A 16,095-nucleotide genomic window follows, 5' to 3' on the forward strand; every position below is an offset into this window, starting at 1 on the left:
CTTTTATGTGGCAGCTTTACGTCTCCGGTAGGTCACGAGCAGTGGTTTCGCGGTATTTGGCAGGCATCTCATTTTTCTGCAAGCTGCGAGGCGTCCCTGACGTAACAAAAAGCGAGGTTCTGCGGAAGGCAATGAAAGGGTGGGCGCGAGTCGCGCCGTCGCCACCGGATAGGAGGCGGCCCATCGATGCGGCGTTGTTGCCGGCCGTCATCGAGGCAGTAGGGCGAGTCGCGTCGTCCAGGTTTGAGACGCTTTTGTTTAGTTTGGCGTTCTCAATGGCTTACCACGGGGCCTTTCGAGTTTCTGAGTTGGTAGCGCCTTCCAAGAGAGCAGATTCGCGCATGCTGGTCGGAGACGTAGTAGTGGGTGAGAGGTCCTTGCTGTGCAGGTTGCGACGCTCCAAGACGGATCAAGGGGGGAGAGGGCGCTGGGTTACAATGGTTCCAGCGCTGGAGGAGAGCGTTTGCCCGGTGGGGCTGGCAAGGCAATACGTGGTGGTGCGACCCGTTAAGGAGGGGTCTTGGCTGTTGCATTATGATGGGCTGCCAGTCACGAAATACCAGTTTCGATGGATGCTGAGTCGCTGTTTGGCGGGCTTGGGCCTCCCACCCACTGTTTTTGGTACCCATTCCTTTCGCATAGGCGCAGCGACGTTGGCTGCTGCGGCGGGTTGCTCCAGAACTGAAATACAGGCGGTGGGGCGATGGAAGTCGTCAAGTTATAGACGATATATTCGCCCCGTCACATGAGAGGTCGGTTTGCGCTTGGGCTTTGTTTAAATTTGCAATGTATTATGTTGTTACAGTTCTGTGATTTTATGGTGTTGTGCGTCTGTTGGTGTTACCCCTTTTGTTTTTTTGTTTTTTATCCTACTCAGGGATTAGCTACTCGCCGTTGCTGGCATGAGTCGGCAGCGGGGGTCTGGAGTTATTTGCGATTTTTTGCCTGACTTGACGGACTGAATTCTAATCTACAATTCGGCTAATTTGGTCTAATCAGAGTCCCTCAGCAGGTCTTTACGTTTCACCTCCAGCTGAGTTATTACATGTGTTTCCCATTTTATACCCCCGCCTCCCCCCCCCCCCCCCCCTGTTTTTATTTCGTTTATTTTATTTGATCTTTCCCCTTTGTGTCTTTAATTGCGCTTTTAAATCGGCTACGAAACATGGTGCAGTCGGCTAGGCCGTGACTGCTGCAATAGCGAGATCTAAAGTTTTCTTTTTTGGCAGATCCTTCAGTATAAACAATTAATAAGCCTCTTAGTAATCAATTCTACCCCTCTTTTTCCCTTCAGGATGGTTCGAAGACTATTTGCCCATTTGGGTGGTTGGCCACTCTTACATTTACTGGGCGGCCAGGTTTGTGGCCTCGGAAGGGTCTCAGGCATTGCTTGGAGCACAGGGTGTCAGATGGCTTGGCTGGCGAGGAATGATGTGGGGTGAGCTGAGGAGTAGGTTAGTGAGTCAGGCCAGCAAGCATGGAGTCCCTAGGGTTTTTGGTTGTCCATCTAGGTGGCAACGACCTGGGGAAGAGGACATCCTTGGATCTGCGGTGGGCCATGATACAGGATCTGGCAAGTGTGACCGCGGCATGGACCGATTGTGTGTTGGTTTTTTCCATGATGGTGCCAAGATTGTGTTGGAGGGGTGTGGCGGATGGTCGCCAGATTGATGAGGCCCGGAAAAAGGTGAACGGAGCGGTGGCAAAGTGGGTGCTGTCCCACGGTGGGAGGGTGGTTCGCCACCCGAGGAGTCGGTTAAAAGACAGCCACCTTTTCCGGCGCGATGGAGTACATCTATCCAATGAGGGGATGATGTTTTTTCTGGAGGATCTAGGTTTCGCTTTGCAGGAGTTAGGGTAGGTTTATGGTGGCGGTGCGAAAGACTGTGGGGATGAGTCTTTCGCTGTTGGCGGAAAAGAACGGCAGTTTCGTATTGTAGAGAAAACTGTAGTGTTTTACAGTTGGTTGTGGTTTAGGTGCACTCACCTCCATCGACTTATGGCCGCTTGACCACCCGTCCGGGAAGGCAGCGGCAGGGCACCCAGGAGCGGTGGGTAGTCACTGTGGGGGTTGAGTTGTCACCTATTACCGGTTTATGGTAAGTTTTAGTAAATTTATAGGGTTGAGTTATTTAAGTTTAATTTAGATTAAGTGAGCCGTTCTTTTGGGCCGCCACCATATGCCAGCTGGAGCGGCATATTAAATTAATCTCTTTATTACAGGTTTCCTAATGGTTAGGGACAAATAAATAGCTAGCAATTTTCTGCCAAAATTCAAGTCTCAGTGTCGTTATTTCTGGTTATGATTATGAATGCTTTACTTTCAAAGAAAGGGGTCCACCAAATATCACTAAGATGTTTAGTAATAAGCTGTTACTCTTTGGGGGTAATTCCAAGTTGATCGCAGCAGGAAATTTTTTAGCAGTTGGGCAAAACCATGTGCACTGCAGGGGAGGCAGATATAACATGTGCAGAGAGAGTCAGATTTGGGTGGGTTATTTTGTTTCTGTTCAGGGTAAATACTGGCTGCTTTATTTTTACACTGCAAATTAGATTGCAGATTGAACACACCACACCCAAATCTAACTCTCTCTGCACATGTTATATCTGCCTCCAACTGCAGTGCACATGGTTTTGCCCAGTTGCTAAAAAATGTCCTGCTGTGATCAACTTGGAATTACCCCCATTGTTCTGTAGGGATGACCTCCCCCATTGATGTTTAACAATCATCCATGGTTTGCCACCGATGGTTGAAGGTGGTGTTGTCATCGATTGCAGAGATCTGATGGCTCTCCACCATCGATGGCTGTAAGGCAGCAATGTGTTTTTTCCTACTTGGTGCTGGGGGCACGGATGTTCCACCATCTCTACCACCATGGTGTTCCTTAGTGAATGTTCTCACTTCCGTTACATTGGAAATTGCATGCAGGGCAGTGTTCCTGTTACAGACTTGCGGTCTCATAGGTAACAAAGTGACCAGATTATTAAATCCAGCTTTTCATTGTGGTCTGAGAAACTCACTAAACTTACTATACACACAAATAGTGGTCATCTTCAGGCTGCATTTTCTGCCATGCTACATATTTGATCTCATCAGTGATATAGATTATTATTTGGCGCTGCATTTGCTATTCAGTATTCTCACGGTTGCTTCTTTTATATATCTGAGGTATAAGAAGTGTTTGCCAGTGTAACAGCTGCCATAAAGCAACGCTCAGAACCCTGCCATACTGTCATAATTGCCCGTAACCTCCTTTAGCTATTTCAAATACCCCCTGCAGCATTAGTGAGCGCATGTCACACCCATTATGGGGCGTGAGGTGTGTGATGCCTCCGAGGTTATCTGATGAGTTGGAGTGTTTGATAGAGTGACCTGAAAGAACGGCTACTGTAGGGCTTATTCATATATAATATGTCCATTGGATCCTTAGCGCTAATGTTGCAATTAGTGACTTTTACCCTTAGTCCTGTCCTCTGTGTTATTCCGGTATGGCGTTCCTCAGATGCTGATTAAATGGAACATTTACATAGAGGATTATAAATATGTATTGTTTGTATAAGCCCACCGCCGGGCGCCGTCTCCCCTCCTCCCGGTGATAACAGGGTGTCTGGACAAGAGGAGGCGGGAGCCAGCTCATTAATAATGGATGTGATAATGTGGCTGCGACTCACTTAGCGACACTCTCCAGATTTTACTCCAGCTGAGCCCAGAGGAGGAGACATGGGGTGGTCATTATACTGCAGTCCTGTTGTCTCAACGTATATATGTCATCTTCTCTGTGGTATATGGTGTCCTGTTCAGGTGCTATTATATGGGGGTCAGGAGATATGTTTCATGTGCCATTGTCGTCTTCCTGTCGTCGTTCTTATAATTTCTTGTAAGCGTATAACTGAAAAGTGCAGAATGTTCCCTACTGAACGCTAAAGTCCTGTTACCGCCATATAAGAGAGCCTAAAAATCAATAGGCGAAAAATACCCCACGGACTCCCATTACATAGGGAACAAACCTCCTAAAAGCTCATAAAAGTTCAGTCTCGTTAAAGTTCTCTTATCCCGTAACACAAAGGGTCTGATTCTCAGTCGGACGCAAAGGGGAATGCGGACGGATCTTGTGGTTTTCCAGATACTCCCAGTAAACGCTCAGTTACCACTCACAAACGGCCTTTTCCTGTCAATCAACTTGCGAACGCCCGTGCAAATGAAATTTTTGCACCATCCTGTTGCTGACCGGCGATGCCCGTTGTTGTTGTCCGACGCACGCGCAGTTTATTGAAGATCGCCCGCTGTGCGAAAACGCACAGCAGCGATCAGGTCTGAATTGCCCTCTTAGGCCGGGTACACACTAGATCGATTTAGGACCAATATGTCGTTTCTGGCCAAAGCGGAACGTTGTATTGGGCTAGCTCTGTTGCCCCCTGCAGTATGCTAGTGTATATGCACTTGCCGTTGCAGGGTCCCGCCACCTGCTGGATCGGCCGGCTACACATCGATCTGATGTGTAGCTGGCTTTACGTTAACTGATGGAGAGAGTCAGTTAGTGTACAGCCAGCGTCTTTGTACACTGCAACTGTGTAATACGCTAATGTCGCGGCTGCAGGGCCAATCCATAGGTGGAGGCAGAGTCGAATTCTGACGCAAGCGGACGATGTTTTTAGTCTGTGTATGCGCCCGAGTCTCACTGTGCATATGTCCCCATGGTAACCGCCGGAGACGCAGAACGAGTTTGGACGTAGAGATAATACATGACTAGCGCCTTTATAAGTAACGTCCCTATTTATTAAGGTAGTAAGGCAGAATATGTTTCCTGCGCAGTTCTAAGCTCACCGTAGTCCCAATACAGTGTACGAGGACTTTGTGGTTTTGCTATTTATCATGCTTGAAAAACTAAACGTTTTCAGAGCTTAAATGCAGCACCTAACGCCATCTTCATATGACGTTATCCCGCTCCTGACTATGGGGCTAATTCAGATTGGATCGCAAAGAGCGATCCAACCGGAGTTTTTATGATTGCCCCACGGGCAATTGCGCAGCGCCCGTCCTGTGCGTGTGTCCGCATTTACTGGACGGAGTGGCTGCAACGCTCCGTTTCTAAGCCGGAGACTGAGCGTTGCGGGGGCGCTACTTAAAAACGGGGGCATGGCGGCGCGAACGGGGGACGTGGGCATGATCGGGGCTGCTGCGTGACGTCACATGCAGCCGCTGTGATCACAAAAATGGCGTCGGGCCTCCTGCTGTGCCGGCAGGAGGCTACCACAATTTCAGCGTGGTCAAGGTGGGAGGCCCCGGTCAGCATGCTGGGCGGCCTTGTCATGTGATGGGCGGCCCCCAGCATGCGATCCAAAGGATTACACTTTCTGCTACTTAGCAGAATTTGCAATCCTTACTGAATCGGTCCCTATGAGCAAAGGGCCCGGCGCTGGTTCTATAAGCCAAATGCTACAGTATATCTGCAAACTGTGTTTTTAGCATCTCCTTACGATTTGACGCCCAACGACACACACACGAAGAAACAAAAAGGACACTTTCATGACAGATTATTTCAAAGAAATACAAATACATCACATATAAATGGGTGATAAAAGCAATAAAAGTGCAATAATAAAGCGATATCTGTTATGACCTACCTTTTATTACAACAGTATTACAATAGTAGCAGAACACTTTGATGCTGCGAGACCAGTCTTGTGAAATGCAGCCTGCAATAAAGAGACAATGGGGGTCATTCCGAGTTGATCGCTAGCTGCCGTTGTTCGCAGCACAGCGATCAGGCTAAAAATTGGCACTTCTGCGCATGCGTATGTGGCGCAATGCGCACGCGCTGCGTTCTTTTACAATGGACGATTTTAGTTTCACACAAGGTCTAGCGACGCTTTTCAGTCGCACTGCTGGCCGCAGAGTGATTGACATGAAGTGGGCGTTTCTGGGAGGTAACTGACCGTTTTCAGGGAGTGTTTGAAAAAACGCAGGCGTGCCAGGAAAAACGCAGGCGTGGCTGGCCGAACGCAGGGCGTGTTCGTGAGGTCAAAACAGGAACTAAACAGTCTGAAGTGATCGCAAGCGCTGAGTAGGTCTGAAGCTACTCTGAAGCTACACAAAAAAATATTGTAGCCGCGCTGCGATCCTTTCGTTCGCACTTCTGCTAAGCTAAAATACGCTCCCAGAGGGCGGCGGCGGCATAGCGTTTGCACGGCTGCTAAAACTAACTAGCGAGCGATCAACTCGGAATGACCCCCACAGTGCGGGGGAAATGTATCAAGTAGTCTCAAGAGTGAAGAAGAGGGCAAGTGGAAACGTTGCCCATAGCGACCAATCATCTTGCACCTATCATTTTATAGCATGTACTTGATAAACGCTACCTCACAGCTGATTGAGTGCTGTGGGTACCTTCTCTGTGGGTCCACTTCCCCACTCCTTGATACATCTCACCTAATCTTTCGTGTTCTCTTAAAATTCCTACATCAATTATATGGCGCTAGTCTAATACACAGCTTAATCTAGTAAATAAAAGACTTGTGAGCCTAGAAAAGGAAGTTTTCTAACACTAGAATGGAAGTATATGAGAGTAGCTGGATGATTATGAAAAGAACAAGATAGGTGATCCCTTCTACTGCCCACCAATCAGGTCTTCTCCTTCCCTATGTCTCACATCACCTGAGAAAGATATATAGGGGGTCATTCCGATCCATTCGCACGCAGCGGTTCTACGCTGCGGAGCGAACGGGTCAGAAATGTGCATGCGCGGCGGCCGCAATGCGCACATGCGTCATTGCGCCGGGCAGCGGCTATAAGAAAGAAGAAAGTGATCGCTAGCGTGATCGCAAGAAGATTGACAGCGGGGAGGCGTTCCGGGGCGTCTACTCACCGTTTTCCGGGCGTGGAGATCCGAACGCAGGCGTATCCAGGCATTTGGAGGGCGGATGTCTGACATCAATCCCGAGACCTTCGTCGCTGGATCCGTCGCACAGGGTAAGTAGGTCTGACCCTTGTCTTGTTTTGCAGGTAACTTTTTTAGCATAGCAGGGCTGCACAAGCGATGGCAGCCCTGCTATGCAGAAATACACTCCCCCATAGGCGGCGTCAAGTTGATCGCACGGGCAGCAAAAAGTTGCTACGTGTGATCAACTCGGAATGAAGGCCTAACTCCAGATAGTCTATCAGTAAAATGCAGTCAGACTTCTGAAAACTGCAGTTTTCTGAGGTTTTCTGCAGTCCGCATACGTATCAAGCTTCAGTCAGCGAAACTTTCCATAGCTTGTACCCAATAGGCAAAGCCATCTACAGATAACATTGCTTATAGAAGACTATAGGTTCCTTTCCACATAAACCCCCAGAGAGTGATACGAAAGATCCTTCTCCTTCTGTCCCACGGATTCCACAGGCGCAGGCCGATGGCCATGTCTGAGCAATAGGACTCCCGGGTCATAAATCCGGAAGTCCTTATTTATTTATTTATTGTTTATTTATTAACAGTTTCTTATATAGCGCAGCAAATTCCGTTGCGCTTTACAATTTGAAATAACAATGATATAACAAACTGGGTGATAACAGTCATAGAGGTAGGAAGGCCCTGCTCGCAAGCTTACAATCTATAGGGAAATAGGCATGTGTACATAAGGAAAGGTGCTATCTATTGCATAGAATGAGAAGACATGTGAGGATATGTGTGGACTGTACAGAGTGGATGCAATTTGATAGGAAGGTTTATGAAAGTTATGTGGGCGGTTCTGGAATTTGATACGCTTGCCTAAAGAGGTGAGTTTTCAGGGAACACTTGAAGGTTTGGAGACTAGAGGAGAGTCTTATTGTGTGTGGTAGGGCATTCCACAGAGAGGGTGCAGCCCGATGAAAGTCCTGCAGTCGTGAGTGGGAGCGAGTAATGAGTGTGGATGAGAGACGCAGGTCTTGTGAAGAGCGAAGAGGTCGGGTTGGGAGATATTTTGTGATAAGCGAAGTGATGTACGTTGGTGTAGTTTGGTTAATGGCCTTGTGTGTGAGTAAAAGTATTTTATATTGAATACGGTAAAATACAGGTAACCAATGGAGGGACTGACAGAGTGGATCTGTAGATGACGAACGTCTAGCGAGGAAGATTAGCCTCGCCGCTGCATTCAGAATGGATTGTAGTGGTGAGAGTCTCTTTTTGGGAAGATCAGTTAGGAGACTATTGCAATAATCAATGCGGGAGATAATGAGAGCGTGGATTAGAGTTTTAACAGTGTCTTGTGTAAGATAAGGGCGTATTTTGGATATGTTTTTTAGATGCATGTAACATGATCTTGAGACAGATTGAATGTGGGAAACAAAGGACAGATCAGAGTCAAGGATGACACCTAGGCAGCGAGCTTGTGGGGTAGGGTAGATAGTCGAGTTTTCAACAGTGATAGAGATATCAGGTTGGTAACTACTATTGGCCGGTGGAAATATAATTAACTCTGTCTTTGAAATATTCAGTTTGAGGTGGTGAGATGTCATCCAGGATGAAATGGCAGAAAGGCATTCAGTGACACGGTCCAGTACAGATAGGGACAAGTCAGGGGAGGATAGGTAGATTTGAGTAACAACGCAAAGGACAGCACTTATTCGAAGAGACGTCCTTTGTGTAAATATTTGCAATGCAATAAGTATAGCATAGAATGGGGGCAGAGCCGGCGCTACCACTAGGCAGCTTTAGGCAGCTGCCTATGGGCGGCGACCACTGGAGGGCGGCACTGCACACTGAATGAATCAGACAACGCTTTATCACCCTGCTGACAATTGTTCAACATGAGTTCAACGTGAGTGGGTCATCCTCCGCCCCCGTCCACCCGCTCCCCCGCTCCCGTCCACCCGCTCCCGAATGTTACCTCCAGTGTTCGCAAATACGTGCCAGGGTGGGTTGGTCTCCGGCTGGGTGGGTCCCCTGGGACGCGCTGCACGGATATTGGTTTGTTTTAATGATTGAAGTCTCCCTTGCCCGACTGCAGAAGTGGAGGAGGAGCCAGCCTGCGAGGGGGACAGCAATCATTAAAATAAACCAATATCAGTGCAGCGCGTCCCAGGGGAGTTTGTACAGCCCTCCCTCCCTCCCTTTCTCTTCCCTCCTCCCTCCTCCCCCGGAACTAAGGAACAACAGCGCCGACGTTCTTCACATCACCCTCCAACAGTGGTTACCTACGATGCTGTTCCAGCACAGCACACACAGGAAATGTGCAGTGCAGAACGATGTAAGGTAACTCACACTGGCTCTGTCTGTTCTGCTGTGACATACACTCACATTCAGGCTGAAGCACCAGGCAGCGCTCCGTCTCCAGCTCCGGCTGACCGGTCACTGCTCCCTGCTGCACGTGTACAGAAACACTGACTGAAGCAATGCATAGTACACAGTAGTGTCTGCCACAGCTTCTTGGAATGTGCTACACTGCTCCCCTCCTACATGGGAATCTGTGACTATTAACACCTTATCCCCCAGGACAATCTCAATTTGCAGAGAAACTTCAGCCATGTAGTTCTGGTTTCTGCTATTGGGTTAGCAAGGTTCACAATACACAGAAAGTTCTATTCAGGAGCATCATGCAGAGAAGGTGTAGGTGCGGTATATAGAGATGGTGTAGGTGCGGTATATAGAGATGGTGTAGGTGCGGTATATAGGGATGGTGTAGGTGCGGTATATAGTGATGGTGTAGGTGCGGTATATAGAGATGGTGTAGGTGCGATATATAGAGATGGTGTAGGTGCGGCATATAGAGATGGTGTAGGTGCGGTATATAGAGATGGTGTAGGTGCGGTATATAGAGAAGGTGTAGGTGCGGTATATAGTGATGGTGTAGGTGCGGTATATAGAGATGGTGTAGGTGCGGTATATAGAGATGGTGTAGGTGCGGCATATAGAGAAGGTGTAGGTGCGACATATAGAGAAGGTGTAGGTGCGGCATATAGAGAAGGTGTAGGTGCGGTATATAGAGAAGGTGTAGGTGCGGTATATAGGGATGGTGTAGGTGCGGCATATAGAGAAGGTGTAGGTGCGGCATATAGACAAGGTGTAGGTGCGGCATATAGAGAAGGTGTAGGTGCGGTATATAGAGATGGTGTAGGTGCGGCATATAGAGAAGGTGTAGGTGCGGCATATAGAGAAGGTGTAGGTGCGGCATATAGAGAAGGTGTAGGTGCGGCATATAGAGAAGGTGTAGGTGCGGTATATAGGGATGGTGTAGGTGCGGCATATAGGGATGGTGTAGGTGCGGCATATAGGGATGGTGTAGGTGCGGCATATAGGGATGGTGTAGGTGCGGCATATAGAGATGGTGTATGTGCGGCATATAGAGAAGGTGTAGGTGCGGCATATAGAGAAGGTGTAGGTGCGGCATATAGAGAAGGTGTAGGTGCGGTATATAGAGAAGGTGTAGGTGCGTTATATAGTGATGGTGTAGGTGCGGTATATAGAGATGGTGTAGGTGCGGCATATAGAGAAGGTGTAGGTGCGGCATATAGAGAAGGTGTAGGTGCGGTATATAGAGAAGGTGTAGGTGCGGTATATAGTGATGGTGTAGGTGCGGTATATAGAGATGGTGAAGGTATGGTATATAGAGATGGTGTAGGTGCGGTATATAGAGAAGGTGTAGGTGCGGTATATAGTGATGGTGTAGGTGCGGTATATAGAGATGGTGTAGGTGCGGTATATAGAGATGGTGTAGGTGCGGTATATAGAGAAGGTGTAGGTGCGGTATATAGTGATGGTGTAGGTGCGGTATATAAAGATGGTGTAGGTGCGGTATATAGAGATGGTGTAGGTGCGGTATATAGAGAAGGTGTAGGTGCGGCATATAGAGATGGGACCCAGAAACAGTGGAATAGGACCCCATTTTCTTTAAGTAATGGGCCACTGGGACCCACAAGCTTTTTCGCTCACTGCAATCCCCCCCCCCGCGCAATTATGCTCCTGAATGTTACTTCCTCCTCTCTGCATCATTACCAGCCCCCCCCCCCCCCCTCCCGCGATTGTGCTCCCAAATGTTACCCGCTGCCTCCCCACCTCCTGCATCTTGTGCTGCCAGGGCCAGGCTGAGGAGGGTCAAGACCTCCCCTTTGCACTAAAAACACAGCAACATTAGGACCCGGGACATCCTCAATGACCATGCGCCCTCCCGCCCCCGGCTGTTGCTGCTATGTGGCTAATCCTGACATTGAGCTGCCCTGAGCCGCTGAACAGCTGTCACACCAGCTGCAGCTACTGTACCACACTTTTCCAGTTATCTGGCTAGACAGTCACATAGCGCTGCGGATGACAGCTGCCTCCCGGGCTCCTCCCAGCCAGCTGTGCAGTGCAAGGTGGCACTAGGTGAGCACTACTGGGTGCATTGTTTGTGTGTGGGTGACATTGTGGGTTACATTGGGTGAATGCTCTATATGGGTGCCAGTGAATGACTGCTGTGTGTGGGTGACATTGGGTGACTGCTGTGTGTGAATGTGTGCGACAGTGGGTGACTCCTGTGTGAGTGACTGTGCTAAGTATAAATTGCCACCATATCTGCCGTGGTGCTCCTGATTTGAGATGTCTATGTTGGGAAAGGAGCTGCATTGGATGAGAAATTGCATTGGGGAGAGGGGCTAGGGGTTAAAGAAAAGAAAGCTAGTGAGAGGTGTGGGGCTGAGAGAAGGAATCAGGTAGGCAGTGGGGCAAGGATGCAGGCAGGGAGTGAAACAAGCAATGAGAGGTGTGGGGAATGAGGGCGGGGCAGGGGTTGAGAGGGAAGAAGGAGCCAAATGGGTAGCAGGCACAATGCGAGGAGTAAGTAAAGGTGAGAGACACAGGCATTCAGACACCAAGGAGAGCAAGTGTTTTGTTTTTTTCTCTGACGTCCTAGTGGATGCTGGGAACTCCGTAAGGACCATGGGGAATAGACGGGCTCCGCAGGAGACTGGGCACTCTAAAAGAAAGATTAGGTACTATCTGGTGTGCACTGGCTCCTCCCTCTATGCCCCTCCTCCAGACCTCAGTTAGAATCTGTGCCCGGCCAGAGCTGGATGCACCTAGTGGGCTCTCCTGAGCTTGCTAGAAAGAAAGTATTTGTTAGGTTTTTTATTTTCAGTGAGATCTGCTGGCAACAGACTCACTGCTACGTGGGACTGAGGGGAGAGAAGCGAACCTACCTGCGTCAGTGACGTGCGGTGAAGTCAGTGGCCAGTGAGGCACCCCTGATTCACGCACAATCGCCCCCCTCCCCCCCCATCATACTTGCCTACCTGACCCTCTCCATGAGGGAGAAAATGCTCTGTTCCTGGACTTTCCTGGTAATGTATGATTGCCATCACCTGTGGTGAAACACCTTTCTTATCAATTACCTAGCTCACCACAGGTGATGGCAATCATACATTACCAGGAAAGTCCAGGAACAGAGCATTTTCTCCCTCATGGAGAGGGTCAGGTAGGCAAGTATGCCCCACATTCTTCCACAAAGCCCCCTGGATAACACACACACTATGGGGGTCATTCCGACCCGATCACTGCTGTGTGTTTTCGCACAGCAGCGATTGGGCCAGAACTACGCATTCGCCGGCGCCGCAGTGCACCAGCGCATGCCAGATGTTGACGGCCGTCACTGCCTAGCGATTGCTTCTGCCTGATTGACAGGCAGAGGCAGTCACTATGTGGGAGGGGGTGGCACGGCGACGTTTAGCCGCCGTTTTAGGAGCGCGGTCCGGCCAACGCAGGCATGGCCGGACCGTGCGGGGGGGCGGGCCGCAGTGGCTGAGTGACGTCACACGCAGCTGCTGCGACCCGGTCTGCGAGGGAGTAACTCCCGACCAGCCACAGGAGCTGCACTGGCCGGGAGTTACTCTTGAAGTACAAAAGCATTGTCGCTGTGCGGTGATTTTGTACTTCTGCTGGGGGTGGGGTGGCGAGCCAGATGTGCTGGGCGTCCCCCCGTATGTCTGAGTAACTGATCGAAGCTGTGCTAAATTTAGCACAGCTACGATCAACTCCGAATGACCCCCTATAATATATATATATACACACACACACACACACACACACACACACACACACACACACACACACACACACACACACACACACACACACACACACACACACACAGCATTAATACACTCAGCACCAATTCAAAGATAACATTATTAGACACCCCCTACCCCAGACAACAATACTATATTTGTGATAGGTGGCTAAGCGTACCTGCAGTCTCACGCCTGTCCAGTTGCGGCCTCTCTGGTCGTTCGGTTCTTGCTTGTCGCGACGTCGGGCGGAATCTGCGTGGGAAGGCTGCGTAGGACCTGGGCAGAAGGGACGGGGATACCCCAGTCAACACCCCCCTTTTAAAGGTGAAAGGACCACTACGGTGGGATACAGTAACAAAGATTTATTATAGACAGGGTTAGTCACTGGTCCATGTGACTAAATTCACCTCTTAGTAAAGTTCAGTGCAATTCAATAAGCCACAATACTTTTAGTCACATACTAAAAATATAACATAACATTAATACAAGAGCATTTCAGAATTTCAACACTCAGACGTCTTATACAGCTGTTTCATGAGTATGCATGCGTTATACTGACGGGTCACTAGATGGCGCTAGATTGGACATGTTCAGTTTATGCTGCTGACAAAATGTTCCAGCTATATCACTGTCCTACAGGGGGTGCTGTAGAATGAGTTCGCACTGTGCACAGTATTTGTAATCCAACGGGTGGTGCTGTGGAGCAGCTACTTGCCATGTATAGCACCAGTTTCCAATAGAGGGCGCTGTGGAGTAAGTCATATCCCAGTATAGCAATGCTTCAAATAGAGGGCGCTGTGGAGTAAGTCATTTCACAGTCTAGCAATGCTTCAAATAGAGGGCGCTGTGGAGTAAGTCATTTCACAGTCTAGCAATGCTTCAAATAGAGGGCGCTGTGGAGTAAGTCATTTCACATACAGTGGGTCACAGAGCAAATGACCCAATTCTGGCACACACATTGTGCTGCAGCTCAAACAGTCTAGGGATAAGTGTCACTTCGTGTTTTCCTTGCAATTGCAGTGGTAAGGGGAAGCAGAGGGTCTCACACAACCCTATCCCTTAAGGCTCTCTCTGGTACAATGGAAGGCAGCTCCAAATAAATCCCACATGTCCCTCTCCTTGTACATAGGGTCCTGCTGTGATCTGTCCCAAGGGGCTGTGATGTTGCAAGCTGTCAGGGTGACCACTGTTGGTCTGGGTGCCCATATGTGGGGGCTGTCTGGGGTGAAGTAGAGTACCTGCATTATCTGCTGCTGTTGCCAGCTCCTGCTGGTCACTTCTCACTGCTGCTTTTCAGGATGACAGCCGTCTCTCGATGCCCAGACTCTCCCAGCGCAGCGCGCCTCCAGACCTCCGCGTACAGCTCTTCACACCCACACATGACACACTGCCTCCTGTTCCACTGCCATGCTGCTCTCTCTCTCTGCTCACTGCAGTTCTCCTTCCTGCTTCGTTCTCTCCCCACACAACACGGCCAATCAGAGCGCTCCCAGCTTCCCGCTCTGCAGGGATCCTGATGGAAAGCCCAGGGTCCTAGTGCTACACATATTCCTCTCCTGGTTGCCATAGTTGCTTAGCAACCAGTGTAAAAAGGATTTTAATCCTCACAGTGCATCTGCAACTGGTTTAACTAGCAGAAGGGATACCCCAAACGCGGGTATCACATGTCCGCCCGCTGAAATTATGCGTGTCCCCACGCATACTGTAATGGATTAAAGTCCTACACCACAGTCTTTGAACTCCCGATACATGCAAATAATTAGATGCCAACAAGTTAAACCTGAACAGTTATACCTTTCTACTTTTACTCTTGTTAAATAGCTAGGGTATGTCCATCCCAGGGACCCCATCCCTCCGCCACAGGACTCCGATCCCTCTGCGGTACGGGTTCTTCAAAGGTGTACATGGGTGGTACTCTATATCACGGCGTGCGATCTGCAACGAGCATGTGGTGCACCTTTATCGCATCTCATTGATCTTCGTATAGCCTGCCGTATCCTGAAGGCGAATTCTTCTCCCGTAATGGTCCTGTACTCACTATCCATTACAGGCTTCTCTTCCGTGGAATGGGCCTCAGCCTTCTCAGCTGCCTGTGGGGTCTCTGCCTGGGGCTTGGGTTCAGACGGTGGCATTGCTGGCTCCGGACTTCTGGATTCCACGGGTTCCACTATCTTTGTCATGGCCATGTGGACCACTGCTTCAGTGTCCCTTTTCTGGTCAGTCGCACCGGCATCTGTTTGCTCGAAATTTGCTGCACGGTAATCTGCGTCTTGCCTTTTTGGGATGTACTCTCGTTTTGGTTGAGGAGAAATCTGAGGCTTTATCACATTTTGAAGGCACTGCTGCACTGTCTCACTCTGACCTTTCACAACCGGTCTCTCGCTTGTGTCCAGCATTTTCCTTTGCTTTGGGACTTCAGGTTCGGGTGGTCGGGGTATCCGTTCAGGTCGAGGAGGATTGGTGTTAGGTCTACCGGTCTCACTATTACAGTCTCTTGGTTCCTCTCTGCTTCCGCTGTCCCAGTAGTCTTGCTGGTAGTAGAGTGGAGGCTTTCTATACCGCGGACAGCGCCAATACCGGTTACGCTCTCTGGCATGTCTGTTGCCTTGCACTGGAACGCCATTAGGACCTGTGACGTTGATGGCCTTAACGCCCCTTTTTCCATTGGTCAATTCAAATTCGACCCATTCCCCGCTTCCTAGGCTTCGGAAGTAATTGTTCTGATGGGTCTTCTGAATGCCCGTATAGTGAACATATATGGTTCTCTTAGTGTCTGTTCTCCTTATGAAGCCGTAACCACGCGTTGCACTAAACCACAATACTTGGCCTGTCGTCTTTCTTGTTCTGGTTCTTCGTTCATCCCCACCAGATGGTACACCCATCACTCCGACTTGACTCTGCCACACCAGTCTTGGTCCTGCTTTTCTGGGTCGTTCCTCCCATGGTAGATCTATTCTCTCCACTCTTTCGGAGGTCTGTTGACATACAGTGCCTTTCGGAGCATGGAATTGATCGGTCAATCGTCGGCCCGATTCTCTTACTACGTCCCAGCGAGGACGACTCTGCCAATCTTGCTCTTGATGCCATTCTCTGTGTCTATT

The 16,095-nt window shown here is 49.4% G+C and overlaps 1 protein-coding gene across 2 annotated transcripts in view; it reads left to right on the forward strand.

Moving 5' to 3' along the window:
• The window catches only part of MOGAT2 (monoacylglycerol O-acyltransferase 2), a 234,518-nt gene that overhangs the window by 25,642 nt on the left and 192,781 nt on the right, over positions 1–16,095 (forward strand). Inside the window, exon 1 of one of the 2 annotated variants that reach the window (XM_063951240.1) lies at positions 9,099–9,204. The exons of the other annotated variant lie outside the window; for it this stretch is intronic. Coding sequence (XP_063807310.1) covers positions 9,186–9,204 — 19 coding nt within the window. The 5' untranslated portion in view covers positions 9,099–9,185. Of the gene's footprint in view, positions 1–9,098; positions 9,205–16,095 lie in introns of those variants that run through there. 2 annotated transcript variants of the gene reach the window in all.

This window comes from Pseudophryne corroboree, chromosome 2 (genome assembly GCF_028390025.1).
Source record: "Pseudophryne corroboree isolate aPseCor3 chromosome 2, aPseCor3.hap2, whole genome shotgun sequence".
Classification (NCBI taxonomy): Eukaryota; Metazoa; Chordata; class Amphibia; order Anura; family Myobatrachidae; genus Pseudophryne; species Pseudophryne corroboree.